The sequence below is a fragment of the Myotis yumanensis genome, unplaced genomic scaffold, assembly GCF_028538775.1.
Source record: "Myotis yumanensis isolate MYYU_CA2020_CCGP unplaced genomic scaffold, mMyoYum1.0.hap1 SCAF_10, whole genome shotgun sequence".
Lineage (NCBI taxonomy): Eukaryota > Metazoa > Chordata > Mammalia > Chiroptera > Vespertilionidae > Myotis > Myotis yumanensis.
This window is the reverse complement of record NW_027223761.1, coordinates 2,210,141-2,230,982: the sequence shown is the minus strand read 5'-3', so window position 1 is coordinate 2,230,982 and position 20,842 is coordinate 2,210,141. Positions and strand designations below refer to the sequence as shown.

The 20,842-nt window shown below is 63.5% G+C and overlaps 1 protein-coding gene across 1 annotated transcript; it reads left to right on the top strand.

Annotated features, from left to right (window-relative positions):
- Positions 1-2,646: 2,646 nt before the first annotated feature.
- Positions 2,647-15,629, top strand: FADS2 (fatty acid desaturase 2). The gene is made up of 13 exons (XM_070427201.1): positions 2,647-2,958; positions 5,714-5,824; positions 7,212-7,409; positions 7,546-7,647; positions 8,396-8,521; positions 11,547-11,607; positions 11,942-12,018; positions 12,363-12,460; positions 12,669-12,765; positions 13,026-13,105; positions 13,963-14,088; positions 14,349-14,434; positions 15,417-15,629. Exons 1-12 carry the CDS (start codon positions 2,752-2,754, stop codon positions 14,398-14,400), a joined length of 1,335 nt encoding a protein of 444 aa, XP_070283302.1. The 5' UTR covers positions 2,647-2,751; the 3' UTR covers positions 14,401-14,434; positions 15,417-15,629.
- The last annotated feature ends 5,213 nt before the right edge of the window (positions 15,630-20,842 follow it).

Here is a 20,842-nt window from a genome sequence, read left to right as displayed (position 1 = left end):
GGTCCATCCTTGCTGCTTGACACAGTCGCTGCAGGAAAGAAACATCTGCACAGCATATGTTTCAAGGGACCTGGCATGTATAGCATATTGTTCTTAATATGTTTGCTCCCCTTCTTGGCGCTATGTGTTTTAACCAAGGTCACCTCTCTGAGAAAGGTTGTTTCCCCAGGTGGGGATTTTTCCCTGAGGTTAGGGAGGGGATACAACCCCTTAACTAAGTGCCAGGCGAGTAGTTAGTCACTTTAACTACAAACAATCACGCTTAAGCTACATAATCTTTACTCCCTGGAATGGAGATAAGAAATGCCCTAACCTTTTCAATAGAAGTCCTCCATCCCTACCAAAGCACGCAAGCCTTTTCCCAACTTGTACCCTGCTCACGGTCTCTCAGAACCCCCATCCGAGCCATTCCTCACTGTCTTTTCATTCATTCATTCATTCATTCGTGTCTTCAGCCATTGTTTTTCAGGGCCTACTCTGGGTAGTACGTTGCTAGGATCTGCTGGGAACCCCTCACCCTGCCGGTTCATACTTCTTGTCCACCCCAAACACCCTGGCTGCCTTTCAGGGCCTGGTGCCTTCTCACACACCCCGTCCTCGCGTTCCCTGCGAGCCCCCTCCATGAGCTATTCCCTGAGTCTCCCTTTCATTTTTAAAAATATATATTTTTATTGATTTCGGAGAGGAAGGAAGACGGAGAGATAGAAACATCAATGATGAGAGAGCCCACAACCCGGGCATGTGGCCTGGTTCACAGGTTGACGCTCAACCACGGAGCCACGCCGCTGGGCGCCCTGAGTCTCCCTTCCAGATTGCATAGTTTTCTCTGAGCTCCACGGCCTTTGGCTTTTATTTTTCATTAAAGTTATGTGTTGTGTAAAACAAACAAACAAACAAACAAAAAGTTATGTTGTGCTAATCCTCCTCCTGAAAAAATCGCCATCTTGGTTCCTGTTTCAGTAAACCTTTAAGAGGCATAGAAGTCAGTGTCTCTAGCACTCGCATCATCTTCTCATCTTGTGAGCGAGAGGCCTTGTTGTCTTCCTGCCTGGAGTTTGGGGCTGAAGGAAGGCCCCTCAGGCGGACACCAGCATGACATGGCGGTGCCGTAGAGGACGCAGCCCCTGCGGGAATGGCCTGACAGGGTCCGAGTGGCCCCTACTGCCCCGGCCCCACCCCTGGGCCCGAGTGAGCTTCCCTGCTAACCCTGCACCAGGGTGCAACCCAGCCAAGGCTGTGCAGTGGCTTCTGTCCACTGAGCGAGGGCCTTAGGAATGCCGGGCATGTGAGTGATGTCTGGACCCAGCCCAGGGGGCCCCTCCTGTATTTGGCCACATCATCTTCCCCAGGCCAGCCCCTCTGTGTTTGCACATAACAAGAGGGGCCTGGTCACCCCCAGGGCTGAAGTGAGGAGCTGACAGGAGCGTGTGACACCTCCCAGGGACCTGGAAACCATCCCACTGAAATCGGAGGGCCCCTCATTAACCCCCGGCTCCCAAGGCCTTACACACACACCCCTTCCTCCATTCACCCAGACTTCCCCCTCGTCCTCAGCCAGCCTTCTGGGTCCTGGGCTCCTGCCAGCCCTTTGGGGGGGGGGGGGGGGGTGGGGGGTGGGGGGGGGGCACTGAGCTAAGCAGCGCCATCTGGCTGGGGCCTGGCCCTCCACCTTTCAACGCCCCCATCTTTACTTCCGGGCGCCTGGACCACAGCGCTACCCAGTGAGCCGTGTGTGGGCCCGTGAGCTTCCAAGTCCGTCTCCCGAATGGGCTGTGAGCTTCCGCGTCCAGAACAAGGAGCCTGCCCTGTTCATGGCCGCGTCCCGCTGCCCCGCGGCGCTCAGCACACGGAGGCTGAGCACAGGTTCCGCGATCGGGTTCAGGATCCGGGGTTCAGGGTCCGGCACGAGTCCCCGGAGGCTGCAGGAAAGCTCAGGTGATTGGAGACTCCATTCCAGCGCGCTGGGCAGGGGAGTCCCCGGGCCAAGCCAGTCCCCGGCGCCACCAGCCCGCTCGCCCCCCGCCCCCCTCCCCCCTCCCAGGACCGAGCCATCTTTGTGCAGCATCAGGTGCAAACCGTTGTTGGGCCTGTGTGTGCGCTCACGCGCGCCCCCGAGCGCCCGAGCCTGGCGGCGTCTTCCGCTCACCCACGGGTCCCCTCTGGTGTCTCCTCCGGCGCCCCGGGCGGCGAGGGCAGGGGAGGGAGGAGGTTGGACACGTTGCCGCCCGCTGCAGGGCCGGCCCCGGCGGGGCGGGCGGGGGAGCCGGACCGCTCCAGCCCGCTGGCCTTCGAAAGATCCTCCGGGCCAATGGCAGGCGGGGCGCGGCGCGCGGATTGGTGCAGGCGCTCTGCTGATCGCTGTGGAAACCGGGCGGCGGGGGGCGCGGGAGGATGCGGAGCCCGGGGCCGGGGGGGACCCCGGGGGCGGGCGGGGGAGGCGGCAAGGCCCTGAGCACCGAGTTCTAACTGGTGGCAAAAGTCCAGCGCGGGCTGGCGAGCGGAGGAGGGGACGGCTCGGGGCACCGGGGATCTTCCGAGGGACCCTGGGCAGCGCGCTCCAGCAACGTCGAGGAAGTGGGGGGAGGGGCGCGGTGGGAGGAGGAGGGGAGGGGGAGGGGCAGCGGGAGGGGCAGGGGGAGGGGAGGAAGAGGAGGCGAAGACAAAAGCCGGAGGCGTGGAGGGCTGAGAAGCAGTCTCGGGCAGACGGCGCTGGAGGACGCTGTGCGCTCGGCATTCCTGACTGCGAGCACCATGGGGAAGGGGGCGAACCAGGGCGAGGGAGCCCTCGATCGCGAGGCGCCGATGCCCACCTTCCGCTGGGAGGAGATTCAGAAGCACAACCTGCGGACCGACAAGTGGCTCGTCATCGACCGCAAGGTCTACAACATCACCAACTGGTCCAGCCGGCACCCGGGGGGCCACCGGGTCATCGGGCACTACGCCGGGGAAGACGCCACGGTACCGGTCTGGGGCCCTCCCGCCCCCTCTTTCTGCTGAAGGCGGGAGTCGGGGACCACGGCTCCCAGGGCGCCAACCCTCCGCTGCTGCACGGAGCTTGGGGCGCCCCGGAGGGAAAGAGTGTCTATGGCGCTCGCCTCCTGCTCGGAATCTTCGTCCCGCGGGACAGAGGGGCCCCCTGCTGGGGGGTCGGACTGGGACCCAGGGAGGGCGGCAGGGCCGAGGGGGAGCCCGGAGCGTGCAGGCTCCTGCAGGATCTACCCGGCGCCCTGGCACCCACGCGGCCGCTTCTTCCGCGGGGTTCGCCGAACCAGGGACGCCCCAAAGAGGGCGCTCGGGCCCTAGAGCTCTGGCGCCCCGGCGTGGAAGATGGCCGGCCCGGGCGCTGCGGGAAGGAGCCAGGTGTAGGACCCGGGAGCGGGCCTCACTCTCCCGCCCCGCCGGCCGGGGAAGGAAGGCTCCGCCGGCTGGGTCTGCAGAGCTGCTGCCTGGAGTCTGGTGCGAGGAGAGGCCACGGCCGCCGCGGAGAGACGGCCCGGAGTTCCTGCTCCCGCCTCAGACTCCCAGGACCCAGCTCGCCCGGGATCGGCCTTCTTGGGGGCGAGGGTGGGGACTTGGCGGAAAGGAGAGCGGCTGCAGTCTGACGGCCGGGGGGAGGCGCGGGGAGCCGCGGACTCAGCAGCTCCAGGCGGGCTTGGCAACAGGTCCAGCGGCCTCGAGGTTACTCCGGGGCGTTCAACTCAATGGCCCTGTGTTCCAAATCCCGCCAGGAATGCCCTGCGCTCTGGGCTGGCACAGTCCCTACCCCAGGAGCCTCCTTCCTTCTCCGATCGGACTTGCAGGGCATGAACTGTGAAACGTACGCACTGGGGATAGAGGTGAATGTGTGAAGTGACCAACTGGATAGTCATTCATTCTCTCCCGCCCCCCTGGGAAGTCTGGGAAGGGGACTTGGAGAGAGAGGCTAGGAACCGCTTGGGACCCGGGGGTTTTGTTTTTAAGCTGTTGGGCAGGTGCTTTGTCCCTTGGGGCGTGGGCTGACTGCTGCCCCAGAGTTTTGGGGAGCGGTGTTATGGGCCATGCGAGTTTGGGGAGGGACTGACCTGCAGACAGGCCGCACCCCTGCAGCCCCCGATGCACTGTTAGGTCTCGGGAGGCTGAAGGTCAGGGAAGCCCTTTGGGGACGGTCAGGTTCTCCATGGGGCATTTCCCCGCTTCCCAAGAAGAGACCTCCGCTTCCCGGGAAATGTGACTCAGAGAAGGCCGGCCGGCCCGCCATCGGGGCCTCGGGCCTCCTGCCTCCTGCCTCCTGCGGGAGGTAGAACCCGTGGCCTCTCAGGGTAAAAGCTGCTTCATTGTTACAGCTCACACATCACATTCCCACCTGTTACCTCTCTCATCCTCATCAGAGCCCGGGGGTCAGCCCTGTTCGCAACCCTGATTGCTCATTGCCGTCAGGTTAAACACGGCTCAAGCCCTGGTCATAACTCAGCCGGTAGCTCCGTTAGAGTCACCCCGATGCACCAAGGTTTTGGGTTTGATTTCCTGGCCCCTGGGCCTAAACCCAGGACCTGCCATCACTGAGTCCTCCCTCTCTGTCCCCCTCCCTCCCTCCCTCCCTTCTTCTCTCCCTCCTTCCCCTCCAGCTGGGACTGGAATGGGAATTCTCTGTCTCTTATGCCAGCTCCTTCCACCCCCTTGTCCAGCCAGTTCCTGCCCTTTCCCTTCTTAGACCCAGAAAGGGAGAGAAGGGGTCAGGCCACAGGTTGAAAGCGGGTGGCTTTCGGACCTCCTTTTGACGGGGCGGGGGGGGGGGGGGGGCAGTCACAGTAGAGAACACCTCGGTGTGAATTCCTGGGCCAGGTTGATTTTTCTTTGTTAAATGGCATTTAAATATAAAATATCAAAAATATAAGTCTTTGTTTTACCATGGTTGCAAAGATCATGGGGAGCGGGCCTAAGCCGTCAGTCGGACATCCTTAGTGTCGCCACAGAGGTGGGAGAGGCCCCCACCACCGCTCCTGTGCTCACCAGCCATGAGACCAGCTTCTGGCTGAGCGGTGCGCCCCCTGTGGGAGGGCACTGACCACTAGGGGGCAGCTCCTGCATTGAGCGTCTGTCCCCTGGTGGTCAGTGCACGTCATAGCAACCTGTCATTCTGCCATTCGGTGGATTTGCTTATTAGCCTTTTATTATATAGGTTTGAGAGAAACATCAGTTTGTTGTTCCACTTATTGATGCATTTGTTGGTGCTTCTATGTGTCACTTGAGCTGCCAGGCCAGGGCAAGCATTGCAGTGTTTGTATCTTTTTGAGTCTCTTAATCTAGACACCCACCACCACTACCACCCACACAGACACTGTCTCTCACTTTTTTTCTCTCTGCCTTGATTTCCCCGATTGTTTCTCCTGGTGTCACTGGACTTGTTCCTGCCCCGGCAGTGCCACAGGGTTGGTGCCATGCGGGTGACTGTGGTTACCACTGGGACTTCACACTCAGCCCATGGGGGGGGGGCCTGGGGGCCCTGCCCAGGGGGACATCCTTGGGGAGCTCAGCAGCCCCTCCTCCGGGCAGAGGCCCAGGTGGCACCGTGGGGGTGCCGGGCGCGGAGGGATGTGCCCTGGATGAGGCCTGAGGGCGCTTTTGGGGCCAGTTCGTGGGGGGCACACGGGGTTGCTGGTGAGTCCTGCCCTCCCGGGTAGGGGTGCAGGCTGAGGCTGGGGTTCCCACTCACCACTCACCTCTTGTTCACCAGGATGCCTTCCGCGCCTTCCACCCTGACCTTAATTTTGTGCGCAAGTTCTTGAAGCCCCTGCTGATCGGTGAGCTGGAGCCCGAGGAGCCCAGCCAGGACCGCGGCAAGAACGTGAGTCAGACAGACCAGGGAAGGAGGGGGGTTTGGGGAGACGGGGACCCCACCCCAGGTGGAGGGTGCTGGTGTGGGGCAGGGAAGCCTTGTGCCGGCCCAGGGGGAGCCACCGCCCAGCCCTTGGGGTGCAGGAGCCTCTCCCCCGCCCAGCCCCCCACGTGGAGGCATTCCCAGCCTTCGACCTGCGGGCAGTGAGCCCGGGCTGGGCAGAGGGTGGTCCCCTCCTGTCCGTGTGTCCTCCTAGGTCAGCCCCACCTCCGCTGACCTCCATGCCTGCGCCTCCTCTCCTTGAGGCCAATGAGGGGGCTACCTCCGCCCTCTGCAGCTGAGCTGGTCCCACAGGCCCCCTTCCTGACCTGCTGCTCTAGCTCCCGCCCTTCCCCCTGTCACTGCTGCCTAAGTGGTCGCCCCAGATACTCTTCCGATTCTTCACTTGCCTCCCAGGCGCCCAGATCTGGCCCACGGCCCCCTGTCTGCCTTCCCCAGGACCCTGGGCGAGTCCCTGTGGACACCTCTGCACCTGCTCTCCCTGCCTCCCCTCCTGCCCTGCCCTGCCTCCCAGGATGCCCACACTTCCTCGGAGCCGTCCGGGCTCTGCCTCCATCACCCCTCACCCACCGGTCCTCTCCTGCCTCCCTCCCAGCCCTGGGGGGCAGGGATTGGTCATGTGTCTCCCCCACCTCCACCTCCTCAAGGCCCAGCAGGGTACCAGGGACAAGTCGGGGGCGGGCCAAGCAGACAGAAGAAAGAGTGCACCCTGGTCACCATTCCCGGGTGCAGTTCAGGGGTTCGGAGCCTGCGCACTGTGTTCGCCCAGCACCAGCATCCCCCCCGCCCCGCCCCCCCCCCGCCCTCCCTTCTGTCCAGTGTGTGTCCGTTTGCGTCTGGCTGGATCGCACTGAGCCCATGAGAATTCCCTTCCTTTTTAAAAAGTGTTTACTGATTCCAGAGAGGGAGGGAGAGGGAGAGGGAGATAGGAGCACCCGTGATGAGAGAGGGTCATGGCTCGGCCCCTCCAGCACGCCCCCCACTGGGGGTGCACGTGCCCCGACCAGGAGTTGAACGGTGACCTCCTGGCTCACAGGTCAAGGCACAACCACTGAGCCGCCCGGCTGGGCCCCTTCCTTTTCGAGGCTGGAGAACATTCTGTTGGAGGGAGGGGCTCGTTCTGTTCAGCCATCCCTCCGCCTTCTGCCTGTGGTGAACGCTGCTGCTCTGAGCAGGGTGTGCACGCGCAAGCTTTTGTGTTGACTCCTTTCTCTGCCCCTTAACTGGCGGGGGACGAACCACAGCCCCCGGGGCTGGGCCTGGGCCAGGCCGGCGCGTGGCGAGGGTGTGGCTGGGACGGCAGGTGCACTGACCTCCCCCCGCCCCCGCTCCGCAGTCCCAGATCACCGAGGACTTCCGGGCCCTGAGGAAGACGGCCGAGGACATGAACCTGTTCAAGACCAACCACCTGTTCTTCCTCCTCCACCTGGCCCACATCATCGCCATGGAGACCATCGCCTGGTTCACTGTCTTCTACTTCGGCAACGGCTGGATCCCGACCATCATCTCGGCCTTTGTCCTTGCTACCTCGCAGGTGAGGCGTGACCCCCGCCCCTGTCGCTGGAGGCCCCCCCCCTTCCCGCCGCCCCCCCCAGCTCTGGAGGCCTGGCCCCGGCCCGCGGAGGCCCGCGTGTGCCTGCTGGGACAGCACCTGCGGCCTCTCCCCGCAGGCCCAGGCCGGCTGGCTGCAGCACGACTACGGCCACCTCTCTGTCCACAAGAGGTCCACGTGGAACCACATCGTCCACAAGTTCATCATCGGCCACTTGAAGGTAATGGGGCGGCCCCTCCGTGCGCAGTGGGTGGAGCGCTGCTGCTCCGAGACCAGGCCCCAGCTGTGAGGCTCCCCCCTCCCCCGGGACCAGGCCCCAGCTGTGAGGCTCCCCCCTCCCCCGGGACCAGGCCCCCAGCTGTGAGGCTCCCCTCTGCCCTCCCGAGCCCGACTCCCTATCTCCTTGGAGCCACAGCCCTCGCTAGTCCTGAAGACAGACCCTCACCTCTTGGTCTGTGACTCAGCAACTGGACGGTCCGTATCTGAGCAGCCCCTGTGCTGTGGGGCCGGCAGAGAAACCGTTTCTCTTGATGAGAAGGAGCAATCTGAGCCGTTGAACACAGCGAGCTCTTCCTCCTTCTTCCGGGGAAACAAAGCACAGCTTGGCACCGCCTGTCCGCCCGCTGTGAAATGTGTCCTCCTCCCCGAGGCGTCCCCATTCACCCTCATGTTACGAGGAGGAGTCCTTGGCCGTGAGCCTTCGCGATGCGCCGGGGTAGGAGAGGGGTCTGCAGACAAGGGGACAGCACGCAGCCCAGTGCGCAGCTGACCGAGGAGCAGAGCTGGGTGACCCAGGAGGCCGGGCGCTCTCGTGCCCTACAGACCGGGAGGCGGCCCAGCAGCGGCCAGTGAGAAACCCCGGCTGGCCTTGCCAGGGAGCGTGGGCTGATTTGATAGGCGCTATCTCCTTGGGTTTGGGAATCCGTCCCTGCCAGCTGTCTCCCTGACACACAGCCCTCCCCCCACAGGGTGCCTCCGCCAACTGGTGGAACCATCGCCACTTCCAGCATCATGCCAAGCCCAACATCTTCCACAAGGACCCGGACGTGAACATGCTGCATGTGTTCGTGCTGGGCGAGTGGCAGCCCGTTGAGGTAGGACCGACGGGCGGTGTGTGTGGAGGGGGGGTGGTGTTGCAGGGCAGCATGGACAGGTGTGTGTGTGTGTGTGTGTGTGTGTGTGTGTGTGTGTGTGGACAGGGGTGTGTGGATGGGGGGCGGTGTGGACTGGGGTGGTGGTGAACAGGGGGGCAGTGTGGACTAAGGGGCGGTGTGGACAGAGGCACAGTGTGGATGGGGGGGCATTGTGGACAGGGGCGGTGTGGACGGGGGTGGTGAACAGGGGGGCGGTGTGGACTAAGGGGCGGTGTGGACAGAGGCACAGTGTGGATCGGGGGGGGGGGGGCAGTGAACAAGGGGTGGTGTGGACGAGGAGTGTTTGGCCTGAGTGGGGATGGGGAGGAATTCCTAGGGGAATATTCAGCCAGACCTGCTGTTCGAGGGGACCGTCTCCTGGGCGCCCCGAATTCTCGCCGCTGGAGCCCTGTGGCAGGGCTTCGTGCACACAGTGGACACGGCTCCCTGTCACAGTTGGTGTTGGTTAGCTGCGCCCCCACCCCCCACCCGCCGGGAAGAGCATTTCCGGGCTCGTTCCCCCGGGGAGGGGGCCCTGCCCTCCGTGCGCGGGAGGAAGCATTCCAGGGCTCAAGCTGATCCCCAGCTCAGGGAAAGCTGGTGTGTGAGACCCAGCCCCGGCCCCTTATCTCCACGCGCCATAACCCAGCCGCCGGGCCAGGCGCTCAAAGGGCCGCCCGCAGGCAGCGTGTCGGCAGGGCCTTCCTGCCTTTCGGTCTTCATGTTATGACTTCCGGGGGATTGTTGTGGCTTATGTAGCAAGCACCCCCCCCCCCCCCGAGGTCCTTTCGTTTCTTTTATGCGTAGACTGTGCCTCAGACTCACTACTTTCAGGGGCTTATACTTTCACTTCTGGAAGTTTCACTTCTGCCCAGTGGGTTTGGGCCGAGTTGGAGTCCTACCTGCAACTCTCTCCCCGGCTCCCCCAGTGGGTGGCACTTCTCGGCCCGTCCCTGCGGCACAGGGGGCGCTCCTGAGCCCCGGCGCTGGGCCAGGCCGGGCCAGGCCGGGCCGGGCTGCCTGTCCTTGCGAGGACCCCGTCTGGGTGACTTGGCACCTAGTAACTCACTGGAGTGGCCGCCTTCCCTCTTCTAGAAAGACTCTACCTACACCTTTGGCCCTCGCTGGTGTGGCTCAGTGGATAGAGCGTCAGCCTATGGACTGAGGGGGGGGGGGGGTCCGGGTCAAGGGCACATGCCCAGGTTGTGGGCTCGATCCCCAGTAGGGGGCATGCAGGAGGCAGCCGATCCATGATTCTCTCTCATCACTGATATTTCTAGCTCTCTCTTCTCCCTTCCTCTCTGAGATCAATACAAATATTGTATTTTTTTTTTTAAAGAGAGAAAGTAGTGAAAATGTAGCCCCCTCCTTTCTCGTGGCTTCACACGGCTGATTTTGCTTTGGGCTGATGACCTTTGAACTTCCAGAACACAATGGAACATCCTGGTTCTGGGCCAGGTCTTCAAGGCCATTGTCGCGGGCACTGCGTTTCTGCCTCTCTGCCCAGACCCTGCTTCTCCACCCGCCTGGGACACCCCCCGCCCCCCACCGACCCGCGCTTCCTGGGTCGGGCAGCCCCGGGGGAGCAGGCCGAGAGGCCAGTCCTCCCTGGGAATGACCGGGGCCCTCCTGGCGGGGCCGTAGGCTGGGTTTGGGGTCTTGCTGATCTGCGTATGCCCGGGCATGGGGGGGGGGGGGCGCTATCGCCCATTCTCTCTGTGGGAGTTTGCAGGTTCCCAGAGGCTGGTGCTGGACTTTTGTGGCAGCTCCCCTCCCCCACCCGGGACGGACAAGGAGGGCCCTTGTCCTTCCTCAAACATTTTGTTCCAACGCTAAAAAGTACCCTGTACACGCCCCTGGCATCCGAGCCCGGCCTTGTGGTCCGCGGAGGAGCTGAGCGCAGGAGGGCCAGCGGCCGGGCAGAGGGCGGCGGAACTCCTGGAAGCCAGGCCACCCGCGGGCAGTGCGCCCCTCCCTGAGCCCCCTGGCCCGAGTCCCCGGTCAGCCTCCGCCTGGGAATGCGGCAGAGCGAGCCTCGTGCGCCACCGTCTCCTTCCTGGGGTCTGGACACGGGGGACCACCAGTTGCCTCCCTGGGTGAAAGCACCCTTGTGTCCCCTCTCCCTGTGGGGTGAGGGCTGTCCTGGAGGAGAGGAGGTGCGGGGGCCCAGTGGGGAGGGGGGCGCGTCCTCGGAGCAAGCCCAGGGCCGGCCCTGAGCTGGGTGCTGCATGCAGGTCATCATTTCAGCCTTGCTTAGCCCTGAGGCGGGAGTGCTCAACAAACCCATTTTATAGATGGAACAACTGAGGCCGAGAGATGGAGTAACCAGCTCAAGGTTACAGCTGGAAAAAGGAGCGCCACCATCCAACCCCCTGCGTCTGCTCTAAGCCAGGGCTCTGGGCCACCGCCTAGTGGACATTAAGGGAAATGTGTTTGTTGGATCCCTCCAGCTTCCGTGTGTGTGTGTGTGTGTGTGTGTGTGTGTGTGTGTGTGTGTGTGTGAATGTATTTTTATTGATTTTACAGAGGAAGGGAGAGGGAGCCAGAGAGAGAAACATCACAGAGAGAATCCCTGATCGGCTGCCTCCACGCCCCCCCACTGGGGACTGAGCCTGTTGTGTGGCCCATAGGCCTCGAAGACCCCTGGGCAGCTGCATTCTCCCCTCCCTGAATGGCCACTCGGGGTCCCCCTCCACCCCAAGTGCTGGCCCCTCCACCCACCTCTGAGACCTCCCTGGCTGGGGCCCGTCCGAGGCCAGCCTCAGCCCTGGTCTTAGTGACCGTCTGAGAGCAAATGGACACACTTTCTGGGTGTGAGGGGGGGCCCCTGCGGGAGCCCAGGAGGCCGCACGGAGCCGAGGGGTTGGCGCCAGGAGGGACAGTGGTGGCTGCAGAGCAGGTGGGGAAGGGCACAGGAGGCTGGGCCCCCCGGGTGCAGGGGTCGGCACTCACGGTCTCTCTCTCCTCTGTCTCTCTCTCTCCTCAGTACGGCAAGAAGAAGCTGAAATACCTGCCCTATAACCACCAGCACGAGTACTTCTTCCTGAGTGAGTGTGGGGCGCCGTAGCCTCACCCCTCACCCCTCACCCTCTGTTCTTCTCCCACCCACACCCTTTGCGGACTCCGAAAGTGTTAGGAAAGGGGCCCACGGAAGCCATCCCTCCTGGGCCTCCTGGGCCTCCAGGGCCCTTGCTCCGGGATCCCGGGTGGGGGGTGGGGGTACTGTCTGCTCCCGGCCGCCTCTGCGTGAGCTGCAGGCCTGTGTGCTGGCCGAGGCCCCGCCTGCTCTTCCAGCCGGGCTGGGGGCCGGACGGGACAGGGGCGGGGCGGCCCCGGGTGGGACAGGACGCCCTGAGCACCTCTGCACCGCTCTCCCCGCAGTTGGGCCTCCGCTGCTCATCCCCATGTACTTCCAGTACCAGATCATCAAGACCATGATCGTCCGCAGAGACTGGGTGGTGAGTTAAGGGCGCCGTGGGCCGGGGCGTGCGGAGGGCGTCTGGGCGGTAGACCCCGGGGCTGTGCCTGCTCCCTCCTGACACTGGGCTCCTCTGGGCAGGGGGGAGGGTGGCGGGAGAGATGGTGCTCGGTGTTAGGAAGGCCACTGCGTGCTGCTGTGGTGCAGGTGCAGGTGGATGCACGGGAGGCGGGGGCCGGCCCTGACTCTGTCCTTTGCCCACCCTCTGAGACGCCCGTGGGAGCTCCTGGGCACCGTTGCCCGAGGCGCGTGTGCCTGCCTGGGGTCGGGACGCCGTGCCGGGGACTGGCCCCCCCCCGAGTCTCATCGTGCTTCTCTCGGCAGGACCTGGCCTGGGCCATCAGCTACTACACCCGCTACTTCGTCACCTACGTCCCTTTCTACGGCGTCCTGGGAGCCATCCTCTTCCTCAACTTCATCAGGTGCCTGGCTTTCCGGCTCCTCCCCGGGCCACACTGGGGGTCCCTTTGACGAGAGGGACCCCTGGGCCTCATGTCCTGGCACCTCAGCTCACCCCCTCCGCCCGCCTGGGCCGCCTGGGGTGGGGGGAGGAGCTGTTCCCCCCGTGGCCGGGCCAGGAGAGCAGGCGCTGAGCGACCCGCTCCTCCCGCCGCCCCCCTTCCCCCCCAGGTTCCTGGAGAGCCACTGGTTTGTGTGGGTCACGCAGATGAATCACATCGTCATGGAGATTGACCGAGAGCCCTACCGGGACTGGTTCAGCAGCCAGGTGGGGTCACAGGGCCCTTCGTCCAGGGCTGTGCTGGCTCCAGGGGCTGCCACTGTCCTTCCGCTGCTGGGCGCGGGGCTCAGCGGGAAAGGGTGGCGGGCTCCTCGGGAGGGACGGGCGGGGACTCGGCGGGGAAGGGGGCTCCGGGCAGAGCAGGGTGACATGGAGGGGCGGCCCCGAGACCTGGGTGAGGCTGGGCCTTGTGGGAAGGAGACAAAGCCCCTTGTTTTTCACCCCCGCCCCCCGCCCCTCTCCCACAGCTGGCAGCCACCTGCAACGTGGAGCAGTCCTTCTTCAACGACTGGTTCAGCGGGCACCTCAACTTCCAGATCGAGCACCAGTGAGTGCGGCTCGGGCGGGGCCGGGGCTGGTGGGTAAGGGGGGAGGGAGCGGCCACCAGCCCCATCTGGGCAGAGGGCAGTGTTTGGGGGCTCCCGCTCTCCCCCACTTGGGGAGATCCCCCACCTCCACAGCCAGCCCCGCTGAGGCCGGGAGGGGCGCCCTGTGCCCCTCGTGTGGCTGGAGCTTCCCAGTCAGAGCTCACACCTGCGCCTCCCTTGGTCCCTGAGCCCCACGGGGCAGGCAGGGCCATCCTCCCACTTTATTGACAGGGAAACTGAGGCCCAGCCAGGTTGGGTGGCTTGCCCGGAACTGAGATGCCAGGGGCTTCCCCCCAAAGGCCCCCATCCCTGCTGCCCCCCGTCCTCGTCTCCCGTCACTTCCTTTTCCTCTCACCCCCCCAGTTCATTCATTTCCTTTTTATTTTTCACTTTTAAAATAGATTTTTATTGATTTCAATTTTTAAAAAAATAGATTTTTATTGATTTGAGAGAGTAAGGGAGGGAGAGAGAGAGGTCAATGGTGAGAAAGAAATATCGATCGGCTGCCTCCCGCACGCCCCCTATGGGGACTGAGCCCACCACCCGGCACGTGCCCTGACCGGGAATGGAACCGTGACCTCCTGGTTCATAGGCCGACGCTCAACCCCTGAGCCACGCCGGCCGGGCCGCTGACTTCCTTTTCGGAAAAGCTTGGTGTCTGTCCCTAGCCTTCACTTCCAGTCCCCAGAGCACACACAGCCGCCCACGGTGGGGCTGCTCGTGCCAGCCGCCTGGGTGGGCGCAGGGAGAGCTGCGGGGAGAGCTGCAGGCGGGGCCTCCCTGGACCCTGCCCGCTCACCCTCGGCCCCTCCCGCAGCCTCTTCCCCACGATGCCCCGGCACAACTTCCACAAGGTGGCCCCGCTGGTGAGGTCGCTGTGCGCCAAGCACGGCATCGAGTACCAGGAGAAGCCGCTGCTGAAGGCCTTGCAGGACATCGTCCGGTGAGGGGGCGTGGGTGCCGGGGGCTGGGGGAGGCATCCAGGGGGGAGACCGTGCACCCACAGAGGAGAGGGGCCGAGCGGGCTTCTCTCGGGGCTGGCTGGAGGCCTTCCCTTTCTTCCTCGGGGCCCGGGGAGCCCTGTGCTGCAGCCCTGAGAGCTGAGAGGAGGCGCCTGCACCCCCAGAGAGGCCGCCCCCGCCCACCCTCTCCCTCGGGCTCCCTGTCCTCTCCTGGCCCTGACTGCCCCCCATTTCTCCCCAGGTCGCTGAAGAAGTCCGGGGATCTGTGGCTGGACGCCTACCTCCACAAATGACACCACAGCCCGCGGATGCCGTGGGGGGGAGCAGGTGGGTGACGGCCGAAGGGCGGGTGGGGTTATGTTCTGAGGGGTGTCCCTGAGGCCGGGGTACAGCCCCCATTTTTGGTCTTGCTCCCGGTTTCCTCTCCTCTTTCCCTTCACTGCGCCCTCAACACCCTCCCTCGAGGCCGCCCTCAGTTAGTCCCCAGGAGCAGAGAGAGGTGGCCCCAGGCCTGACTCACCCCCCGCCCCCCCCTACACACATCTGCTGACCAGAGGCCCAGCTGCCCAGACCCTGCAGCCTGGCCTCAGCCCGCCCTCCCTCCTGCCTGGGAGATGGCTCCCTGACCCTGCGGCTGGGCTCCTCCCTCTGGGGCCCACAGGCTGCCTTTTTTAGGGAGAGGCTGGCTCTGACCCCTCCCTCCCTCCCCCCTTCCATCGTCCTCCCTCCTCCAGAGCCTGTGACCTGGGCCCAGGGGGCAGCCCCACAGAGTTCAGGGGCCTGTAGGCTCAGCCCCACCCCCATCCCGTCCTGATGTTTGTCCTAGTTGGGCCAGCTTAGATTCTGGAGCATTCGAACCCTCTCCAAGGGCTCTGTCTTCCCTGGCTCGCATCTTCTGCTGGTTTAACCTTCGCTGCAGGATGCATTCGGAAGGGGTGGCCCTGGGGCTGGTGTGGTGACAATCTGCCCCTGGCCACCTGCCCCTCGGCCCTTGGGCTGAGCCAGGCTCACTCCCCGGGGCCACGGTGGCGGGACTGTCACTGTTGGGTGCCACCACTGGGGGGCAGGGAGGGCAGTGGGGCAGAGGAGGGGGGAGCCCAGGAGGTGATGGGAGGTGGCCAGAGGAGCTCTGGGGGGTTGGGAGGGCCTGGTAAGGGCCGAGTGGACGTGCGAGTGGGAGGAGTTCGGGGCTGGAGGCCAGGAGCTGAGGGACGGAGAGTGAGGTGGGAGGGGAGCCCACCCCCTGGGGGACCCAGAGCCGCTGCCTTTGGAAACCTAACCCACTAACCAATTTTTATCTGCGGGGCAGGGACAAGCCCAGCGTGGGAGCCGTGGCCAGCCCCAGCCTGGAGGGACCAGTATCCGGTGCGACAGGCCCCCCCCAGCTGCCGTGGCAACGTGGCCGGAGGAGGAGGAGCTGTCCCTCCGAGGCCGATGGATCCGTAGGGAACTGGTCTTAGTTTTTATCCTGTTGCTCCCCCGCCCTACACTTTTTGGAAATAAAGAGATAATTTTATTCTCACTTCCTTGACGAGCTCCGTCAATGCTGCTGATGCTGGGGGTGGGGGAAGGGCGCTGGCAGCCCTTCTGTGCCCTGCCCTGTGGCCCCCGACCCCACCCGCTGCCCCCGTCCCTGACGTGCGCTCCAGGCCAGCGGCTTCGGGCAAAGGACTCAAATAAACGGGCCACCTTCCTCCTGGGCACCCAGCAAACCCAGCTCCAGCCCCCGAGCCAGCCAGGCCTCTGGAAGGTGTTTGGAGGGCAGCGAGGAGGGGCTGGTGCAGACCGCTGCCCTGAGGTCATTCCCATCCGCTCACCCACCCGCTGTGCGCCCACAGCCTCGGCAGCTGGCTTCTGCCGCCTCCGTTGCCCGCTTCCTGGTCAACACCCATCCCCGGGGGGCAGAGAGCGTCTCCGCTGCCATCGGCGGCCCCAGCCTCGCCTCGCTCACCAGCTCGGGCAGCGTCGTGGAGACGGGGTCCTACGGGTGGACGCAAGCCCGAGCCTGGGAAGAGCCCGAGCGCGCTGGCCCCCTCGCTGCTCCCCGACCACCTGCCTCTGGGCTGGCTCGGGGGCAAGTCCAGCTGGACAAGCCAGGGAAGGGCCAGAGAGCCAGGGTCGTCCACCGAGGGGTTCCCCACCTGGCCTGGCCTGCCCCGCGTCTGTCTCCACAGTAGACCCTCGTCCCCCGCTTGCGTGGCCTGTGACCTCAGTCTAGCCGGCAGGGCCCGCCAGGTGACTGGGAAGGGCATGTGTGGTCCCCCAGTGGGCGCAGGGCTCAGGTCGGACCCAGGAGCAGAAGCAGCCTGAGCTGGGGGCAGGGACCGCCCCGCCTCACCGCGTGGCTTGGGGCAAGTCCTCTGCCCTCCTTGACCCTCTGGGCTGCGGCTCCAGGGATGTCGTCTCAACCAGGGATCCAGGGGGACTGACAGGCTAGGGACACGCTGCGGCTGGGAGGGCACCGGGTGGCTCTGGCTTGGGTCGATGGGCACGTGGACCTGTGACTTCTTTCCCCAGCCTTGCCCTTTGGTCAAGAAGCTGGGGACGCCCATCCCTGCTGTCCCCGTACTTCCCTGAGGCTCTTGGTGAACGTGGGATCGTGGGTTTCTGACCCCCAAACCCTGTTGAAGTTGTGCCACCTTAACACGCAAGGCTCCCACGGAGCCCACGACGCGGAGCTGCCATCCTCCGGAGGCCGGGACCCAGCGCTTGGCTGACCTCCTCCTTCGCTTTCCACAAGGGAAGGGCTGTTTCCCAGCCCAAGACTCACCCCCTCACCCCGTCAAATGTCAGCTCTCCCAGGAGGCCCAGGGGCTGGCCAGACGGCGTGGAGCCTGGAGGAGGCAAGAGCTCACCCACAGTGAACTGAGGTGGCTACCCCCATGAAAGGGCATCATGTGTGTGGGGGGGGGGGGCGCCCGGGCAGGGTGCCAGGCGCAGAGGAGGGGCTGGCAGAGCAGCCCGGGCTGCGTGTGGACCTGGCGCCCCCGAGGCGGCCAGTGGCCCGGCCAGTTCCTCGGGCACCAGCGGGACACTCAGAGGAGGCCTCTGAGAAGGGGCAGGACAGAAGGGCTGCGAGTGACCGGCCATGCTCAGGTGACAGAGCCTTGGGCCAATCCAGGCCCCTCGGCTGTCCCAGGTGCACCTCCCCCGTCAAGGCCCGCCCCTCCGGACAGGAATCGAGAAGCTGGGGGCCCCGGAGGCCTTGCAACCCTCTATGAGGACATGGAGGGGAGGCCGGTCAGGGACTTCGTTTCTTTTTGTCGTTGATGTTTTGGGGGAGGGGCCTTGTTTCTAACCGATCTGGCCGCACATAAGCAGAGCAGGTGGCCCCTAGCATGCTTGTCCTCCGCCATTATGAATGTTTCTTCTTAAAATTATTTTTAATTAGTTAATTGATTTTTTTAAATTGATTTCAGATAGCGGAAGGGAGAAGGAGAGGGAGCTAGAAACATCAATGATGAGAGAATCATCCATCGGCTGCCTCCTCCACGCCCCCTACCAGGGATCCAGGATCCAGCCCACAACCCAGGCATGTGCCCCGACCAAGGATCGAACCCTGACCTCCTGGTTCAGGGCTTGGCGCTCAACCACCGAGCCACACTGGCAGGGCATGAATGCTGCAATGTTGAAGGCATTTAGGAGCAAGTGTCCTGGAGAGTTAGTGACAGGCCCAGAGGATCTGGGCAGCCCAGTGCCCCCCGACATGTGTGTGTGTGTGGGGGGGGGGGGGGGGGGGGGGTTGCGGGGAAGACCAGGGAGAGCCAGGACCTGTCCGTCACAGAGCTTGTCACCCCCACCAGCCCCTCGGGACTCGATGGGCAGGGACCCAGGGACCGGTTCTGTGACTCCTTTGCCACCACCCGCTCGGGGCAGCCCACAGAGGACGCAGGGGCACAGCTTCCCTCCGTAGTTTTGCGTTTCTTCGGGGCCCAAGGCTCTGTGCAGGGACACGGGGTTCCTTAGAGGCTCCCCCCAGGACCCTCGATCCCCCTTTCACAAACCCCGCACATGCCCCCCCAGTTCTTGCTCCGCGGCTGCCTAAGAAACCTCAGAGAAGGGAGCGCTCCGCTCACAAGGAGGGCGGTGCCCGTCCCCAGGGCTGTACATGGGGAACAATGGGAGGAGGGCAGGGATGACCGATGACCGGTCCAGGCCATAAGGCGGGATCTGCGGGGGGGGGGGGGGGGGGGGGGGGGCTTCCCCAGGCGCCTGGAAGCGAGTTCCTAGGCAACTACCAACGTGCTGAGGGCGCACTCCCCATGGCTACCACCAGGGGCAGCAGGGAGCATGGCCTGCCCGACGGTGGTGCAGTTACTCCGGGCGCCCCTGGGTGGCGCTGCAGGCTCAGCGTCCGCGCTTGGGTGAGGACGTGCTGCCCTGTTGTTTTTAAGAACCACTGCTTGTTTATTTTTTATTTATTTTTTATTTTTTTAAAAATATATTTTATTGATTTTTTACAGAGAGGAAGGGAGAGGGATAGAGAGTTAGAAACATCGATGAGAGAGAAACATCCATCAGCTGCCTCCTGCACACCCCCTACTGGGGATGTGCCCCCAACCAAGGTACATGCCCTTGACCGGAATCGAACCTGGGACTCTTCAGTCCGCAGGCCGACTCTCTAGCCACTGAGCCAAACTGGTCAGGGCGCTTTTTTATTTTTTAAAGATTTTCTTTATTGATTTTTAGGGAGAGAGGAAGGGAGAGAGAGAGGACATCAATCTGATAGCGAAACATCAATGGGCTAGCCTCCTGCACACTCCTCTCCGGGGATCGAACCCACAACCCAGGCGTGTGCCCTGACCGGCATCAAGCTGGCAACCTTCCCGTGCACAGGGCGACGCCCAACCAACTGAGCCACCCCAGCCAGGCCCGGGTGTGAATATCTCCCTGATAAAGGCATCAGAGCCACCGCAGGAAACGTACTGGCCCGTCTGCCCAGGCAGGGGGCAGAGGGCATGCCATCCACGGGCACCCTTGGCCCCAGGAGCCAGCAGGGTTCCCAGGGGTTCCCCGCAGGAAGGGGACTCCTGGCAGAGGAAGCGGCCTATGCAGGGCCCTGAGTGTGGGCCTGGCCTAGACGGAAGGAATTTGCCCTCAAGGCCGAATGCCTTTCAAGGAGTAAACAGGCTCAGAGATGACCGGGAAGTGTCCCTCCTCAGAGAACGCGGTGGCCCCACGGCGCTGAATCGCAGGCACAAAACTTGTAAACAAACTTCTCAGCTCATTGCTGGGCCCTCTGCCAAGAGCCTTGCACAACATCTTTTATCTTCCACCAGCCCAGGAAGTCATACTAGCCTCAGAGAGGCTGAATCACTTCCCCAAGGCCACACAGCCTTGAGTCCCGACTCCAGATCAGAGGGGACCCTGTGGGACGGACCAGGGTGGGGCTCAGTGACCCCAGGGAGGACCGAGCAGGGACTGAAGTATTGTGCCCCCTCTGCTTCCTGAGGGAGCCCAGTCCAGGGCGGCGGGGGCCCTCTAAAGTGGGGGACAGGCCTGCAGCCGGAGAGGAGACTCCGGCCCCCACCCCAGAAAGGCCCTCCGATATTCTAGCTCAGCATTTTAATATTTTTAAAAAATGGCTGAGATTCTTCAAATGGAGCATTCAGCCCTGGCCAGTTTGGCTCCGTGGATAGAGCATCGGTCTGCTGATAGGGGTCCCAGGTTGGACTCCGGTCAAGGGCACATGCCCGGGTTGCGGGCGGGCTCGATCCCCAGTGGGGGGCATGCAGGAGACAGCTGATCAATGACTGTCATTCTTAATGTTTCTATCTCTCTCTCCCTCTCTGAAATCAATATATTTTAAAAAAATTAAAACAGCCCTGACCGGTTTGGCTCAGTGGATAGAGCGTCGGTCTGCGGACTGAAGGGTCCCAGGTTCGATTCCGGTCAAGGGCATGTACCTTGGTTGCAGGCACATCCGCAGTAGGAGGTGTGCAGGAGGCAGCTGATCAATGTTTCTCTCTCTCATCGATGTTTCTAACTTTCTATCCCTCTCCCTTCCTCTCTGTAAAAAATCAATAAAATATATTTTTAAAAAATTATCATGCATTAAAAAAAATGAAAACACACAACAGGAACCTTCACCTCAGCTTGGAGCTGCTTCGGTGCGTTGGGACTGAGCTTGCAGGGGGCCAGCGGCCCAGCTCTCCCTTCCTCCCACCTTCAGGAAGCTCCAAAAGGCAACTCTGAGCCCTCCACACCTCCAAGAACATCCCAGGCCCACGGCCAACCGCACCCATTTCTCAGATGAGGAGCCTGAGGCTCAGTGAAGGGCAGGGGCTGCCTAAGGGTACGGCAAGAGGGTTGAGCTCACACGCTGCTCTCAGACTCCAGGGATGAAACGGCAGCGCCTCTGGGGCCCAGCCATCCCCGCAGCAGCTGCAGCGAAGCCCGCGGCGCCAGGTGGCCCGGGCGAGCCGGCATCACCTATGTGGGGGCTGAGCGCAGTCAGGCTGCGTCCCCACTGGTGCGGTGACAGGTGTGGTACTGAGATGGGCAGGTGCCCCCCCCAACCCCCGCACATGCTCTCTGAGGCCCCTCACCAGAGGCTCCGGGAGGAGGCAGTGCCGGTCCAGGATGTACTGGCTTCCCCATCCTGCGTGGGGCCACCTGCACAGTGGCCCTCAGCCCTCGACCCTTGTCCGCTGGACCAGCCCCTGCCCCACTGTGCCCAGGAGTAAAGTGAGGGGAGCCCGTGTGACCCCCCCCAAGGTTGCTGGTGAGTGGGTA

Coding starts and splice junctions, on each gene's coding strand:
- FADS2 (XM_070427201.1), top strand. CDS start 2,752: ATGGGGAAGGGGGCGAACCAGGGCGAGGGAGCCCTCGATCGCGAGGCG. Junction 5,825..7,211: donor GCCAGGACCGCGGCAAGAAC/GTGAGTCAGACA, acceptor CCCGCTCCGCAG/TCCCAGATCACCGAGGACTT. Junction 11,608..11,941: donor GCACGAGTACTTCTTCCTGA/GTGAGTGTGGGG, acceptor CTCTCCCCGCAG/TTGGGCCTCCGCTGCTCATC.